This window comes from Dreissena polymorpha, chromosome 7 (genome assembly GCF_020536995.1).
Source record: "Dreissena polymorpha isolate Duluth1 chromosome 7, UMN_Dpol_1.0, whole genome shotgun sequence".
Lineage (NCBI taxonomy): Eukaryota > Metazoa > Mollusca > Bivalvia > Myida > Dreissenidae > Dreissena > Dreissena polymorpha.
In genome coordinates this window covers 40,509,287-40,528,599 of record NC_068361.1, presented here as the reverse complement: position 1 = coordinate 40,528,599, position 19,313 = coordinate 40,509,287, and the positions used below count along the sequence as shown (strand labels likewise).

At 34.9% G+C, this 19,313-nt stretch overlaps 2 protein-coding genes across 3 annotated transcripts in view; both read right to left on the bottom strand.

Moving 5' to 3' along the window:
• Positions 1–19,313, bottom strand: part of LOC127838584 (uncharacterized) — a 149,206-nt gene that overhangs the window by 117,295 nt on the left and 12,598 nt on the right. The gene's annotated exons all lie outside the window — the stretch shown is intronic.
• Positions 11,341–19,046, bottom strand: LOC127839658 (neurotrypsin-like). The gene is made up of 4 exons (XM_052368040.1): positions 18,826–19,046; positions 18,498–18,673; positions 17,524–17,701; positions 11,341–11,506 (listed from the first exon to the last, which is right to left on the bottom strand). The coding sequence occupies exons 1-4, from the start codon at positions 18,837–18,839 to the stop codon at positions 11,341–11,343; spliced, it is 534 nt and encodes a 177-aa protein (XP_052224000.1). The 5' UTR covers positions 18,840–19,046.

The following is a 19,313-nucleotide window of genomic DNA, read 5'->3' as shown; positions in this document are numbered from 1 at the left end:
CAGCAATGCAAATAGTGACGTGTAACCACACTTTCTAAATTGGACATATTCCCATTAGGTTTGCTACCCAATGACAGCCATTTTAATATAGGCCCGATATCTTTATCTTTCATTTGCAAATCTATTATGTCTTGTATAGTACAACTGTTTGACCATGTAATGTAATCATCTAAGGAACCAGTTTTTGACCTTGTAGTCATTGATCTACACACTGAACGATACACAGAATTGAATTTCAATCTGTAAACAGTCACTGTAATAAGTACTGTTAAAACAAGACTTATTGTCTCAAACATTGACCTTTTCATTAGGCCAAACAAAAAATATATTCCATTCAGACAACAGCTGAACAACAGTAATAATAATAAACAATCAACACTTTTTGTTGATTCTATATTTGTTCCAGTATTTGTAACCTTGACATTTGACATAGACTCATTTACTACATGTATGTCGTTGACCTTTGAATCAGTAACTAAACAAGTCTTTAAAGGCTCATTGTATATTTTGTTTGTACATACATTTTGACTTGAAATATCATGGATGTTTGAATCCATTTCTAACGCTCTTTTTCTACACTTGAAACATGGTTCACATTTAAGCATTTCCTCGGTATCAATATCTTGACAATTACAATCTTTTGGATTGGGACACCTTGACAAAGCATCAGCATTGCCATGTTTTTGACCTTGCCGGTATTTAATTTGGAATGTGTATCCTGATAGGATTTCTATCCAACGTGCTATTCTGCCTGTAGGCGATTTCAGGCTAAAAAGCCAACGTAACGCCCTATGATCTGATCTCACTCTAAATTTTCTACCAAGTAAATAATGACGAAAGTATTAGACAAAATATCGAATAGCAAGTAATTCTTTATCTGTCACACAAAAGTTTCGTTCTGCTTTACTCAATGTACGACTAGCGTATGCGACTACTTTTTCTTTTCCACCTTGTATTTGACTTAATACAGCACCTATACCAAAATTGCAAGCATCACAATATAAAATGAATTCTCCATCATTTATTGGTAAAGTCATGAAATCTGGATTTGTAAGACAATGTTTTAATTTGTCAAACGCTATTTGACATTCATTTGTCCATTTCAAAGAACTATCAGTTTTGGTGAGATCAAACAAAGGTGTTGCAATAGTACTGAAATGTTTTACATGTTTACGATAATACGAGCAAAGACCAAGAAATTGTTTAACCTCTGTTACATTCTCGGGGACCTTCCATTGTAAAACTTTACTTACATTACATGGATCTGGTTTGACACCTTTAGCAGACACCCTGTATCCAAGAAATGTAACCTCATCTTTCAACAACTCACATTTTTTAGGCTTGAGCTTTAGATTTGCCTGTTTAAATCTGTTTAAAACCTCAGATAACCTGTTTATGTGGTCATCCATTGTGCTTCCAAATACAATACAGTCATCAATTTAGATGATACATGTTTGCCATTGTAGACCCTTTAAAGCAAGTTCCATAACTCTTTGAAAAGTAGCTCCACTATTGGTCATACCAAACGGCATAGAGGTTAACTCATACAACCCATACTTTGATGTGAATGCTGATTTGGGAATGTCATTTTCATGCAAAGGAACTTGAAAATAACCTGATGTAAGATCTAGTGTTGAAAAATATTTAGATCCTGCTACTGTGTCAATACATTCATCCACTTTTGGTATTGGAAATGCATCTACTTTAGTGACCTTGTTTAACAAACGATAATCTATGCATGGCCTTATTGTGCCATCCTTTTTGGTAACTAAACAAAGCGGTGAAGCCCAAGGGCTGTTTGATGGTCTTATTACCCCTTGGTCAAGAAGTTTATCAATGGCCTTTTTTTCTTCTTTTTGATAAGCAATTGGAACACGCCGAAAAGGTTGTTTGATTGGCCGTGCATTGCCAGTGTCAATAGTGGGATCAGTTAAATTGGTAAGGCCAATGTCATTTTCATCCTTAGAGAAAACATCCTGGTATTCTATAAGAACATTTGCAATCTTTTTAATATCAGACTGATTTTTGTCTTTAACTGAGTCAGTGTACAGTGTTTTTAAATGTTCTGGTATTTGCTCACTTATGCTGTTATCATTTGCTATTTTAATGTTGTCCTGAGAAACATTTCTTAGGACTTTGTTTTCAGGTGTTTGAACAAATTGTAATCTCCTTATTGAATTTGTATTGAGGTCCTGCATATTTTCTGACTCAAGTAATTGTACTGGGTCATTTGCTACAAATTCTGCTGTACCAATCACTGTGTCTTGATTGATTGAAACATCATTAGGAAATGGATTTATCAGTCTAACTTTAACTGTTGGGGCACTATTGATATTTGCTAAACTTGTGGCCATCATAACAGGGAATTTTTTTTTTAAACTAGCTGATGCCTCAATTAAAATGTCAGCACACTTTCTATTGTCATCCATTTCATATCTGTCTACATATGCATCAATTATTTGTTCTGTATAGCCATTAATAACATAATGATCTGCAGACTTAACTTTCCGTACAGTATTATCACTGTATTGATGACATGTAATTTCTGTGCCATTGAGTAAAATTTTGTTCTGACTAAGTATAATATCAGCAGGTTTGCCGTTACTTCCTTTTAAAATGTCCATACCCAGTAAAACATCATCTTTTATATCTGCAATAATGACTTCTAATTTTGTTTTATATCCATCAATTAGCAATTCTAAATCACATTTTCCAAAATCTGTCAATGGTTCCCCACCTGCATGTAGTAATTTGCCTTTTTTTTGTAAAGATGGTTTACATGAATCATCAATTCTATTATAAATATTTTTGGAAACTACAGTTTTTTCTGCACCAGTATCAACAACGTAATTAACGTGCACTCCTTGAACACATCCAGCAATATATATATACTTTCTGATAATGGGAAACCTCGCCTAATAGGATTATTTGCTGGAATAGCAACATTACTTTGGCCTTCACAATTTTGGACTGTCTCTTGGCCATTTAAGTCAGTCCTATCTAGTTTAAACATGAGCCAGGGGTAGCATAACTGTAGCTATTGGTGTTGTTTTGATGGTGCCATTGATTTTCACTGCCTTTATTGCTTTGATTTTGACTCATCAGTTGTGTGACATTGGTGTAGGTATGATTTTCTCTCCCTTTGTGCATATTACTTTGGGATGGGAATGCTGATGGCATTTTACACTGTTCAGTTATTTGACTTTGCATGTTTTGTAATTTTGGGCAATTTCTTTTTATATGCGATGGGTCATGACAATAGAAACATTTCCTGTCATTGTTCATTCTGCTTTTAATGTAACTGTTTGTATGTGACCTATCCTTCATAAACTGGGCTTTTGGTGCGGTGTTGCAACTTTTGTGAAATTCTAATTGGTTTTGTTGGGCAGTCAATGCATTTAATTCTGCTCTGACAATTTCTCTCAATTTGTCCATGTCATTGGTTTCTATTGTATTTGATAGATTCTCATGAACACTGTTAACCTCTTTCTTAATGAGCCTTGTTTTATTTTTACCTTGTGCAATTCTTGCAACATCACATTCTATATCACTGTTATCTGAATCAGTTAATATGTGTCGAATATTTTCATTATATGACCTTTTCTTTTGTTTTGTTTCTTGGAAACATACTGTTTGAAAAACAGCTTCATCGATATTTTTTGGTTCTTTTATGAATTCTACATGAAAACGAGCCGTATCATCAATTAAACCATCAAGGAATCTTCTTAAAAGATCCTCTTTTCTTGTTTCTTTATCACGATTGACATGGGCTTTGTCATACAACATTTTTAATTCAGCAGCATACTCTTCTGCTGTTTCCCCACATTTTTAATTTCTGTGACTGAATTGTACCCAAAATGTTTTAGAGGTTTCAACTATCCTGAATCTGTTTGAGAGTTCTTTGCATAAAGATTTGTAATCTGACCAAGTGTCACGGTTCAATTGACCATAAACAAATTCACCAGCTATTCCCTGTAATCTAGGTAATATTTCATCTAATTTTTCATCAAGTGTCCATCTTTGCCTCCTTGCAACATCCTCAAATCGGTTAAACCAAACATTCCATGATTCTTTACCTGTGAAGGGAGGTAATTTTGGATAATGTTTGTTTCCCCTGTTAACATACATTTATGAATTGGACATCAGATTATCTGGGTCAGGAATACTATCACTATCAGTATCACTCTCACTGTATGCCAACCTGTGACTTTGAAGTCTGTTTTGCCTATGCGAGTCAAGAGATTTATCCCTATTTTTTTGCAAATCTAGATTTTTTTAAAGCATTTGTTAACTCCTGGGTTACATGTAATAAAGAGTTCTCAAGGCTTGAAACTTTTGCCTCAATGTTTGAAATAGTTTGACTCATTGCTTTATTATCATGAGTGTCGCCAGCACTCATATGTAACTTTGAACTAGTCATACACTGTGACTGTCCATTATAAGAAGAACAACATTGTTCATCTGTGTTAATAATTTGTAATTCTTCACTATTTGAATGTTCAACATTCTGTCTCTCATTCCTAATTTGAATGTTATCATTTTCTTCACGAGCTCTTTGTCGTGTTAACACCATATCTCTGTCCATAGTTAAAAAAAAAATGAGAACGGTTTTTAAAAAAATAAATAATTTTCTAAATATAATTTATCCATTTATTCTAATGCAAATCCATTAAATATGAACATTTCAATTCTGCAAAAATGATACAAAATTGGTAGTATGGAGTTTCCGCTGCCACCAAAATATGTCACGACTCTGACTTTTGTGAAAGTAAATATCTTCGGAAGCGGTAGCGAATCGTGTCAAGATAAATTTCTTTTAGTTAAGAAGTGAAAAATAAACACTTTTTATCAAACGTATCATTTATTATTTTCATCATATCACACATTTATGAACATAATACATTTATGTCAATGATAACATTACATGAGAAAAGTAAGAGTTATAAGTTAATAATTATGTTAAAATTCTGCAAGTTTTCTGTTAAAATTCTGTGAGTTTTCTGTTAAAATTCCGCAAGTTTTCTGTTGAAATCCTGCAAGTTTTTCTGCCAGAAACAGAAACTATCATTTGCATGCTGTTTAAGCTCATTAATAACAATGATTGTCATGGTAAAAAGATTAAAAATAATTGTATTACAATATTATAACATGTATTAAAACAAAATTTTGTGTATTTGCAGAATGTCTTACATCAACAATAGAGGCAGGATATTTGAATGCCAACATTGCCTTCCAAAATATCAAGGCGAAAAATCTAAAGTTTTTGATCATTTTTTACAAAAAACACGTCGCTTTGGACAAAGTTCCATTTTATTGTGCAATTTGCAAATTTGTGTGTGCATCCGAAGTGGATTTATATCGTCATGTTAAAAAATGTAACTTTCCTCCACATGAGGCAACTGTAAATGCCATGTTGGCTAATAATGAAAACGTAAATGAAAATGCTTTATTAATCAAAAATGTCAATCCATATGTTCCAACTTCCTTGGACATTGTTCGCTTTTCAAAAGAAGATTCGTGTTTGATTTTTAACAGTCGTCGTAAGTCTTCAGACATTTTGAAATCTGCAATGGAATCGTCAGGCTTAAAAACGAATTCCATTCACAGTACCCCTACTGTTGACATTTTGCCCGAGATGTTAGGTGAACACGATTTGTCACCTTTTGACTTTCCAGAGTCGCCATTACATTCTTCCAATAAAAGAATTTTGTGTCCTACAAAATCTCCATGGAGTGTATCTTCCATGTCTTCGTCTTCTTCATCGTCGACGTCAACTTGTGACACTTGCATAAATGATCTCAAATCTGAGATTCTTGAACTGAAATCAGCGGTTCATACGATGGGCTTAGCGCTGGGCCAATTAGTTGATGAACTTCGTGAGTTCAAAGCGGAGAAAAGGGCTGTTGTTCCAGCTTTTGTTGTTCCTCCCATTCAAAATAGAAAGGAGAATGAACCAGTCATTGTTCGAAGGCCAACAATCGCTGAAAGGTGTCATTACCAGCCATCTCCTGCGAGTTCACGTGGTCGAGGGTATCATCCTTACCGGCAACAAATGCGGAGGCCACCACTGTTCCCGCCAAAGCCAGTGAATACCCACATAAGATTTTGATACAACGTGTTTTGCACAGCAATTATTTTGCACTGGTTTCCTGAAAAACATAATAAGCTAACCATAAGTAACTTCTTTGTCATTTAAAAAATATCATAAATTTATACTAATTTTCATTGTAACATGCATATGGAAATAATGTCTTAAATCCGAATATGCAAATGCATCCACAATTACTAACTTAGTGGTCGGCTACATTTAGAAACAGATTCAAGAAATAACTAGAATCTTGCCATAGAAACAATTAACGCACTTTAACATTAAATACTAATGAATTGTTAACATACCGAGTTTTGGTATCTCTCCTTCCATTACATGTAAATAATCTAGAAAAAAACGAATCGAAATTTGAATAGAAATTCTAACGGCATGGCTGGTAAAGGGAAGTAACTCTTTAAACCATGCAAACTGTGTAAAACCAATCGGGACTCCTCGGACGATTCCGCCATAACGGCGATCGTCCGAGACGGTGTGGTGTAGCCCACTGTCCGATGCGTTCAGATTGGTGTAAAACTCGGATCAGCGAAGGTCGTAATGCACTAAATAATTCCGACGGTTACAACCTTAACTGTCATTTTTGTTTTTGGCAACCAATAATTGATACTATGAAATGTGAAGTAAACATAGTCATTTTATTTATTAAAAAATTGCTGCATTATAACAAGATTAATGATAGTCAAAGAGTTTATTTAACATTTGATGTGTTGTTACTGTTGTTGTAGTTTTATTGTTTATGTTGATGTTCAAAGGTAAATTTAAAGATCATTGGCTCTTTGCATTGTTGTAAAATTGATCTTTAAAAAGATCGGAATTTCCTCCAAATGTTTTAATCACTTTTGACATGCTCTGTTGTTTGAGATGCTAGTGACAGAGGAGGAAACATTCTAGTCTTATCCATGCTCAATTTTGATATATGTACTTAATTTGTTGTTATAAGTAAAATGTCATGAGCATCACAATGTTTAATATATTTGTTCAAAACCCTTGCTCATAACTTACTTGTTAACATGTTTGTTCCTATTATTGTCACTTGTGTTTTACAGCACTAGGTGATAAGTATTGTTATTATCGGAATGTTTTATATGCTGAATATATTATCCATTTGTTAATTTGTATTGTATTAATTGTTCAATGTCGATAGTTAGACATTAAATTAATAAATTTTATTTATTGAAAAGGAGTTATTTATTTATTGTGATTGTTTAAATGATTCTATGAACTTAATAGTTTTGTGAGGACACAAACAATCTAATGAGGGGGGTAATGTAACACATGTAAACCTTAGTGGGTGGGGTAATATTTATTTACTATTTGATATTTAACCTATGTTTCGAATGCTGTCTGCAATTAAGTTATAGTATTGTATGAGACTCTAATGATAACAGACTTGAAAATGTACCTGGATTACCAGCTACGCGATTGTTGGAGTTTAAATCCAGATTCTTGTAAATTTATTGTACACATGTTCACTTAGTGTTATTTAACCCTAGGTGGCGTTGTAGCTGAGAATGACGTCACTATTACGTAAACAATCTGCTGTAAACTGTTTTTATACTGCATCAATTTTTATTGTTTTAAAATACTATTTGCATTTAAAATAGCAAATATGCAGGTAATTTATGTAGTAGTATATATTATATTGTTAATACATATTGAAATGTTATATTTTTCATTGAACAATCCAAAGTTATTGGTGATTCTGTCAGTCTTCTGCTGTTCACGTTATGACATTCTAATACTTAGCAGAATTCTGCGGTAACATAATTTCTGAGAGTATAAAAGGCCGTGAGTTCTGAGTTTGAATTACTCTAACCAGAAAGGTTGGGTCGGTAGGTGATAACGCAAGAATATGAGAATAAAAGAAAGACAAAGGCTTTGAAAGTTGATGGTTTGTAATTGACAACCTCATAAGAAAAAGAAATATAAACATACAAATATAACAGAAAAACTTGCAGGATTTTAACAGAAAACTTGCGGAATTTTAACAGAAAACTCACAGAATTTTAACAGAAAACTTGCAGAATTTTAACATAATTATTAACTTATAACTCTTACTTTTCTCATGTAATGTTATCATTGACATAAATGTACTATGTTCATAAATGTGTGATATGATGAAAATAATAAATGATACGTTTGACAAAATTTATAAAAAGTGTTTATTTTTCACTTCTTAACTAAAAGAAATTTATCTTGACACGATTCGCTACCGCTTCCGAAGATATTTACTTTCACAAAAGTCAGAGTCGTGACATATTTTGGTGGCAGCGGTGACAACTTTCACCTGGTAAACAAATATAAGCGGTCTAGCTATCAGCACTACGGAGTACCGAAACACAAATCGAACGTTAAACGAACAGTGTGGGGTTTGAGTGCTCAAAGGCAATAGCTCCATAATCTTGGGTCTGATTCACAAACTTATTTTGTGCGGGCCTCTACAAACTTTCCAAACATGCCGCTATTGTGGTGGTAACTTGACCCTGAAACATCCCTCTCCATTCGAAAAACATAGCCTGTTAAGTCCACTGCGTGTATTACATCCAAATTCTAATTTTATAATTTTAGGGACCAGAAGTCGACCCTTTCTTGGGTTTACTGGGTTGATTAGGCTGGAATATCCTCGACCAGTGAGTATTAACAAATTTGGGTGATCAGATTAGGATACAATATAAGTCTGTTTTTTGTACGCTTAATAGGTTCCCAACCCTGGGGCATCTAATCATGTACCCTGATATTTTTATAAACTGTTTGTAAAGTGATAGGTCCGACTTACTGACCTTCAAACTTTGATTCGATTCTCCCAAGGGATCCGAATACGCAAGATTGATTGAACAAGTGCACGCAATCCAACTAATGGTTCGTTGTGCGCAAAGATAAAAAAAGGAAATGCTAACGATACTGTTTCGTGGTCTGAGATTCAAATAATACATACATATTTGGTAGGCACATAGTTATAAAAAAATACGCTGTTCTTTACTGCAGCAAAGCGGTAGAGGATTATTAAACAAACAATACAACAGTTTGACATTGAATTTATTCACAAGAAGGGAACCTACTGATATCGATGTTGGAGATGTCATATGTAGAAATTAACTACCAGAAAGGTTATTGTTCACGCACACTTGCACACGGTTTAAAAAACAATAACCTGTAAGTGACGCGAAATTTGCACAAAACATTGACGCATGTTGTAAAACGCAAAATGACATAAATTCGTACGCTGATCGAAACACTCATTAAAGGCTGAAGCAATTTATCTAAAGACTTAATGAATAATGTTTAAGAAATGGTAGTATCTTCAAAGGGCTTGAACAAGTTATCCGACCAGCTGAATTAGAGATGAACACGAAGGTCACTTAGGCAGCGAGAGAACTGCGAGACCACATAACTTCGTTATTGCGATATCGTTTAAGCTAGAGATGTTATTAGAGATAACGTTACATTTACTAACTTAATCGTTCGGTCAAAAACAATAATGCATCCTACTGAAGGGATGCTAAAACCAAAGACAACTATTCATTAAATACTATTCCGTTAGTCATGCTATTTTAATGAAAATGGACTCTTAAATTAATATTACAATGATGGAGGATAGTCGGAGTTTTAATTTGGTGAATAATGTAATATGCATATCTATTCCTAATTTATAAAGCTTGTTCATATCGTTGACAAAAGTAGTTATGTGCAACATCGTTTTAAGGATAAAAATAGCTCAAAAGAAAATCCATTATCTTTCTTTTAAATATATTGATACTTTTGTAAAAGGGTACGTGAGGCAGGGAAGGATAGGACAAGGCACCGTAGTTATGGTTGGCATCTCATGGCTAGAAGGATATCACAGGGCATGGCAAGGCAGGCAGATATGCCAGGGTAAAACCTCGACAGGAAGTTTAGTGAGGGACTGATTGTTGCTTGACTGAGCAGATCACAAAAGGCAAATCAGAAGAGACCAAGTAGTATAATAAAAACGGGTACCTAAGATTGCTTGATTGGATTCTTTTTTTAAACGCGGATTTTGTTCTACATTGCCTTGGCTAAAAGAAAATGTGTTTTCCGAAAAATATTTTGTTCGCTTGGGGTTTAAATACAAAATAGCCGCAAAGATGGCCGCCAAAAAAACTATAAAAAAAAACACGTTATTTGCAACATGACATAAACAACATATAATTTTCACTGCTTTGGTGTTTATGTGACGAAAACAATAAGGCTTTCTTCGGGGGTTAATGCATGAATATATATATATATATATATATATATATATATATATATATATATATATATATATATATATATAAACCAAACTAGTTAATTACTATATTTCTAAAAACATCGCGTTATGAAAAGTTGTAAAAGTAATCGGTTATATCATTAGTAGTTTTTGCGAACACATTATGTGAACAAAAACATACTTTCCTACTTTCCTATTTATTTTCAGCGGATAAAATAGATTGATAACACATATTGTGTATTTAGTTATTATTTTGTATGTATATCCGTTGCTGCAGTTGAACATATAACGCTTTGGCATTAATTGCGCCGTTGCCGTATATACCAAATTCATTCTACCGTGTACCAGCCTCATAAAGTAGCAAAACGCAGAAAAAGCCACGCATTTACCAACGAGGAATGCCTTTTAAGTTGACGAATTGCCCTGGACCAGTCCACTGCCAGAGCCTGATACTGCGATAATCTTTCGAACACTGATGGACGTTACGGCAACGTCACCGAACCGACCAGGGCATATATACAATCGCGGAGGCGGTGTCTTACCTACTTAATCTCTAAACATCCTATTGACCCGTTAGAGGCAGTATATTGAACAAGGGCTTAGTTTTAAAACAGTTTCAACAAGTACAGACCAAATCTCACGCGGCATGTTTACGATTTTGTTTTTGGTTCCTTTTAAGCTGTACCATTTCTCGCAATCGCGTAATGTCACTGGTATTGTGCGATCCCAGGTCGCCAACGTTCAGGTCATCACCGCCAGCGCTCAGGTGATTAACCCCAGTGCTCAGGTCATAACCAACAGCGCTCAGATTATCACCGCTAGCGTTCAAGTTAACACCGCCAGCATTCAAGTCATCGCCAGCGCTCAGGTTATCACCGTCAGCGTTGATGTCATCACCGTATGCGTTCAGCTCATCACCGCCAGCGTTCAGGTCACCACCGCCAGCGTTCATGTCATCAACGCCAGCGCTCAGATCATCACCGCCAGCGCTCTGATAATCGCCTTAAGCATTCAGGTCATCACCGCTAGCGTTCTGGTCATCACCGCCAGCGCTCAGGTCACCACCGCCACCGTTCAGGCAATCACCGCCAGCGCTCAGTTCACCACCGCCGCCGTTTAGGTCATCACCGCCAGCACTTAGGTCATCATCGCTAGCAATCAGGTCATCACTGCCAGCGTTGAGAACACACGTTCAGGTCATCATCGCTCTTAGGCGAATCAAAGTCCCACGTTAGTTGTGCTAATATATTTACAATTCTTTTTAATACATGTCGATTATAACCAAGGGTAACGTAATGCTCACCGGCGCCCTCTGGGTAATGTCCAAGCATTATTAAAGGGTAACGGCTTGACAGGCATGAACTCCCATCCGGACTTATTTATGTAGTAGCACTATTCCTAGTCGACACTATTTAAATCCGCATATTATACAGCTGTGACATCGCTTGCTATGTTATTTATTCACCGGACTTATATTCTGTAGACATCCGCGACAAATAATTTTGTGGTTTCTCAAATATTGAGCAACCGGTCAATTTAGATCTAACCTTAACGTTTTAGTCAGTTGTACTTCAACTTTTCATTTGTAACATGACTTACAAAGATATGCGACATTTAATGTTAATATTGCGACATATATCGGTAGTTGAAATTTTTGCGACATTTATCGTTAAAGTTGCAACAAATATCGTGAGTAGGATGTGCGACATTTATCGTTCCTTGCGACATTTATCGTCAACGTTGCGACAAATCTCGTAGCCTACGACATATAACGGCGATGCGACATTCAACGGCAAATTCGGCAAAGCACATCCCTTTCCACAGAATGTTACGCCCATAACGAAGTAACGAATTAAAGACACTCAACGCTGCACACCAGAGGTCCGCCTGAGACTCTAGCAAAGGCATCGATGCCTCCCTTTATATAACCGGCACCTTATCTGTATAATGTAGTGGCTTTTGCTGTCTTTATCACACACATACACACACACATATATATATATATATAACCATATTTTAATTACATTTGCTTTTTAGATGCTGCAATCGGACGGAAATTGTATCTGTAAGTTGTGGCCTTATTGTTTCACCCTATATATATCTAAAACGCAAATGTAATTAAAATATGGTTCAATATATATTTATTTTGAGTTTTCTCCTATATATTCTCCCGATGTTATTCTGTTAAACATTATTTCAAAATAATTTCGTCTAATTCGGATTTGTGTTTGGATTTGAGAGAAATCGCCTAGAGCTTAACCAAAGATTTAATATAATATACTGCCAAAGAATTTTAATTCTATACTGTGCTTTTAACATGTTTTAAATATGATTTCTTGTTTTGGTCAATAATGTTGATACACATGTTAATGCTGATTATCATCAATACAATTCTTTGAAACCTTTGACGTATAGGCAAATGCTGTATATTTATGCATACAGTGTTACATATACAAACACCAGTGAAATATTTAATTAGTTATCTCCGCAACATGATTCATAACAATTGGGTTCATATACGTAGGTAAGTTGCGTTCTAACGGAAACAACAAATGAAGAAAAAAAACTACTTAAATAAACTTAGAATACCAATAGTTTACAGGTTGCACTGTTGCCTTTTCGGGACTGCAGCAGCTGTAAAACTTTCCCTTTCCCCCGAAATATTGTAGACAACCTGACACATTTGCGAGGCGGTGTCTTTTAAAACATCATAATGAAATTTGTTTGGGATGACAACAACCGGGAATGTCTTACAAAACTATTTTTTCGTGGGAATACATATCAATGAGGGTTGTTCCTATAGGGAAAAGTTGTATCCGTTAATGTTTATATGTATTCTTTGTTGGTAACATGTCTTACCAAATTGAACGTTCTATATTTAATTGTACTTTTAACATACTTGATATATTCTGCATCTTTTCGGACGTACATAATGCATACTGTAATATATATTATGAAAGCATTGTTTTTTAGTCGATGATAGTTTAGTTCTGTGTTAATATGAATATAGGCGAGTATCATGATTACATTATTTTCTAGTTATTAAATTGTATGGGTTTTATTCTCGTTGAATCCGGGTGGGAACATACACATATTGCATAAAGAAATTTACGCATTACGTTCATAGACGTCATATGAGATGTGTTTTCTATTCATTAGAGGCGTTTCTTATTAATAAAAGCATCACACTAGATTAAAACTAGAAAGGGTGCGGCCGCGGCCGACGCGTATCCCCACGCCGCATGTTTGGTAAACAAACGAAAAAGGTATGTTAAAACAAAATTGTGGTTGGGAGTGGTCTATGTGGGCGCGGCGCCCCAGGGTTGGTAAAAGGGGCCATGCATTGTTTTGATCGTACCCAAAATGTGCGTACCCACATTTTGGTTTTCGTACCTATATGTGAAAAATGTGGGAATGTGGGTAAGCACATTTTGAGTACGAAAAACAATTTGGGTGCGAAAATGTTGGGTTCAAAAAAGATAATGCCAACAAAAAACTTGGGTGCGAAAAACAATATGGGTACGAAACAAAAATCGGTACGAAATAAAATTTGGGTACGAAAACAAGTTTTGTTACAAGAAAATAGGTACAAAAATAAAATTGAGTACGAAAGATTTTGGGTAAGAAAAAAATGTGGGTACGAACTTTTAAGCGAATCAATGAAGCAATGACGACGTTATAGTAAAAGGCAATTTTGGATGGGTGTGGTCTATGTGGGCGGGGCCCTGGGTGGGGTAATGTGTCATGGATGGTTGAGATAGACAGTGTTGTCATAAGAGATGTTAAGTCTTAATTTGAAATAAATTGGTGAATAAATGAAGAAGTTATGTTAAAACAAAATTTCGGGTGGGCATGGTCTATTTGGGCGGGGCTCCCCAGGGTTGGTAATTGGGCCATGCATATTTGAGATTTACCGTATTGTCATAACAGATGTTCAGTATCAATTTGAAGTAAATCGGTGAAGAAATGAAGAAGTTAATGCAAAATAATCTTTAAAAAAATCAGTGAAAATCTCTTACCCGGCCCACCCCAACCCCCATTGGCCACAATCTCCGCCTGCACTATAAGCACTAGAACCTTGACACCTACACACATGGTAGCTATGAGCATAGATGCGACGGTACACTTTTTGGAGTTTTGATCTGACCCCTGGGTCAAAAGTTCGCCGCATGTTGTTAGCAAAATAAGTGAAAATCTCCGAACCGACCCCACCGCAACCACCATAACTTTTGACTCAGATCATACTTTCAAATAGTGCACCGTCGCACATATGATTATAGCTACCATGTGTGTAAGTTTCAAGGTTCTAGTGCTACTGGTGTATGAGGAGATAGTGGCCAGGACGGACGGAAGGCGGAGATAACCACAATATCCCCACGCTTTTAAAACGTTTGTGTAAACGTGGGGATAATAATAACTGTTTTAATAGCCCTTACATTCACAAACGTGTAAAGAATAATTGTTATGCCTCAAGAAAATAAGCCAATGGCCTCCTACCTGGAACATATGAACTTATATCTATACTACGAGTACTTTCGGCAATGTACACAATTTAGAAACACTGAAATAAGCTTCTGCAATCAACTACTCCATATGTGTTACAATATGAATATTTTGTCCTCAAATAGAACTAATGCTGTATAACCACTTTGCAGAAAAAAAGTTTTATTTATGGATACGACGCAATCGTGGTCTCAATCCAGGACTGAAAAGCTGCCACCTTTGCGTAGACACCTGGGAATTCTGGTAAAGCACATCCTCTTCCCCATGATATTACGCCCATAACGTAGTAACGATCCTCAACGCTGCACACCAGAGGTCCGCCTGTGTCTCCAACACAGGTATCGATGCCTCCTTCCATATAACCGGCACACACCATGTTCGGAGTTATGCGTGTACCGTATGCTATTTTGCAGTCATCATCATCAATTAAACGAACTTCTGCTGCGCGAAGCACAGTCTGATCTGCACATCAAATATTTTACATTTATAACGTATATATATATATTTATATATATATATATATATATATATATATATATATATATATATATATATATATATATATAAGAATATATTTATTTAATTTATATCATATTTGTAATATTATTCTAAACATTTGCTATATAACGCATGCCTCAATAGTTTTTTCTTTTATTTCTGGCTTGATTAAATGCTCCTAACTGGTTATTGTATATTAACCATTATATATTTGCTACATATAAATGGCGTTGAAAATAAAAAACAAAAACAATATCCATATATATAATTACACGTGTAAATGAATAATAAGACCATCAGTACAATTAATGTGTCAATGCAAGCGTGAACAAAACAAAACAAAAGCAACAACAACAACAATCAAACGACACAATAATTATGCATGTGTTTCAAAGATGGACGCACATTCAGGGTTAATTGTTATGTCAATAGATACGTGACTTCACATCCATATTTTATAACAATGTTGACGATTACACAAATATGTAAACGATGGCGTTACAAATGTTCACAGTACACTTAAAGATGAGAAAATAATAAAAAATATTCTGCGTTTTTATCAGTAAAATGCTTTTTGTTAATAGACATATTGTGTGTCCTGTGGTGTACGAAGGCAAGTCATCAGGTATAGTATACTATTACCGATACATAAAACAATATAAATGTACATTATTATTAAATAGCAAAAAAAAAGTGTATACAAATAAGTCATTATAATTATATTAGAGGTTTTTTGTGCCGCCAAAAAATATTTTCATTCCGTTGACAACATGCCACAAACGGCGGGGCTTTTGTTTTGTATATAAATATAATGAAAAAATAAATATATTTCGCGATACCTTGATTAAAATATGCCTTATAATGTTTTTCCGATGCCCATTAGTTGGAGAGGGGTATGTTTATAAATATCCAAAACACTTTATAAACTAATCATATAAAATCTGATCATACGTTTAGAAAATCATTCATAAAGGTATCTCAATATAATAAATATCAATCTAATGTTTTTATTCATGATGCGTTACATTTATTTTTGTTGCAATTTTGTATTGCTGTTTGCATTAAAGCATTTTATGGCAGACATTTACTCAATAAAATCATCAAAATCTTAATGAACCGCGTTCCTTCATATAATAATTCTAAATTATATTGTAAGAAACATTAATATTTACGCGAACGTCTCATGAGCCCAACGTTATCATTATGTTGTCGTTAGTTGTCATTGATATATACTTTAAGAAAAGATATCAAAAATCTATAAACGCATTAGTCTCATTCCTATACGATCACTAGACAACTATATTTCATCGTAGATGTACCTTTGGAACCTTCAAAGGACGTTTTACCCCATCCAGAGATGTGGCATGTGAGCCCAGTCTCGTAATACATGCTAGCATCCGGCAGACACGCTGGCTGTACTTCATCATTAAACTGTATGCCATACCCATTGTTTAGTTTCACCTTCATCAGGGCAATGTCAAAATCAAAGGAAGGATCTAAATATGGTAAACAAAACTAGTTACATCGAAACAACCCAGACAAGTGCACACCTAAATGATCAAATGTAGGTTACATATTATATAAATTTTACTGAATAAGTTACAACTCGCCATGCTAATTTCGATACGGTGTATTGATGCGATGGCAACAACATTGACCTTTAAGATTAATGTCAATGAAATATTCAATTCAATCATACTTATGTTTAAGCGGACATACGCATATGGCTTGCAACACTTAATCTTTAAACGCGTCATTCAAAAGATTCCGAAAAATGTTTATAATTACCAGCTATTTCATATTTTGATAAAACATTATGCATAATTACATACAAATAGAGCAAGAATTTAACTGCGCAATTCGTGTCACTACGAAACACCATACTCACTTGTAAAATTAGGATGTTTAATAAGGTGCTCCAACTCAAACTGTTCTTCAAAGGTATCATTTTCCAAAAGGTCGTGGTCACCGGTATAAACCATAATGTCATCCTTGCCTATGTTCCTTAAATGTTTTTGTTTGTTAATATTAATATATTCTTAAATGAACTATTATTTATGACATTTTAAATTAAGACATTAAGCTGTTCTGGCAATGTGGAAAGAACACTACCATGATGTCACATTTATGCAAAACGATCTTCAACGTAACAATAACATATGTATCAATGCTAATGCAAACATACCGAAAACAGTGCGCTGCGCTAAGGATCCAACGGTCGTTCAAAATTATTCCTCCACACAAATGCGATGATCTCCTGCTTCGTTTGCGAACTCCAGCATGCCATGGATAGAAGCCCTTTTCTGCATTTTCCCCTCCAGCTATACGTTTCTGTCTTGAATAATGTTCCAGAGGTCGACGACCTAAAACACCAATATTAATTTATGTTTTAGACGAACAAAACGTTGTTTATCTTTATTCTTCTATCGAGCCAGATTTCCTGCGGTAATGGTGCAGCTTAAAAAATTATTTGCAGTTGAATTGTGCAATGTTGTCTTGTTTGTTTAACTAGAAAAAAAAACATAACAATATTTATATATATTCCAGTAAATAATATGTGCGTCCAAGTATAACACTCTCCTAAGTGTCTACTAATGATGGTAATTTAGCATCAGGAGGATACTGTTAACGAGAATGCGAATGCATTTTGAATTTATAATTAAGTTATAATTTTTGCATCATTTACGTTAATACTTTCTAATTGTTTTTTTTGTGGATATTAATGTTTTACTTTTGCAAACATGGTTTCATGTAACGTTTCTTCACACTACAGATAATACTACTGATAAAGAGTATCTTATTATGGTGTTTTATCCAGTCCAAAACGTGTACAATCCGAAAGAAATCGATTTTACCTTAGTATGGATTAAACATTCTAGGCCCGAGTAGTCACAATATCGACAATAATGGTCCATTGCATAATATTTATGAGCTACAATCAACACCTTAACGCCGATTGTCTTTAACAAACCATTGCTTATTGCATTGATATGCTAGCTGGAAATGTATAACCAGTAAATTGGTTTAGCGAGGTGATGACTGACAACATTTCATAATTGCCTCCTTCTGGCTGCATAAAACGCCAGCATCTTCATAACATATGTACTTGAATAACATTTTACAACGATTCATCGTGGCAATCGCTTGACAGCTACTTACCACATTTTGAGCTGCATACAACTGATGCATCTTCATGGTGCCCACAGTTATGAAACCCAATACCAGAATGGCGACATGCCATGATGGATGATTCGGTTCCGTCACAATGTACCTCATCCAGAAGTATACTCGAACTGCCTTGACCAAAGTGGGATTCATTCAGCGCTTTCCCACCACTGCAAAAAGGGTATGCATTATTATAATTGTATCATTATTGAAGTACTAAACATCCAATGTTTATATAATTGTACGTTACTGATCATTTTCAGTTAGAAGGAATAACACATATCCAGCCAACAATCTGCTGAAATATATACATTAAACTCACTCATATCCGAGCATTTTGCAGATGACTTTGGCGTCGTTGTCGTCCCAATTATCGTCACACACAGTACCTCGTTCAGTACCGATAATAATTTCTACACGTCCAGATCTTTTATTAGGACCATTAACCAACTGTACTCTTGCCTCTTTTACTAAAACATGAATTCAAAACGTTAGCAGTATATACCGTATAGTTATTTCGTCGTTCCTTTTCAATATTTTACTTCTTATGATATGCTGAATATTAAATCATTGAGTTATTAATGTGCAACCGACTGAATTCAGTCTTTCATATTGCTGTTTGATCGGCAAATCTTTAAGGTTAATAATAGTTTTACATTGTCTTTTTAATGATCAAATCTTAGATGTTCGGAGCGTCGAGGGCGATAATGTAGCTTTAATAATGTTAATAAGTTAAGTGTTGTATCTTCGTACCGATTCGTTGTGTGTACGCACTTGGCCACTTTCAATGTATTAAAGACAATAAGATGA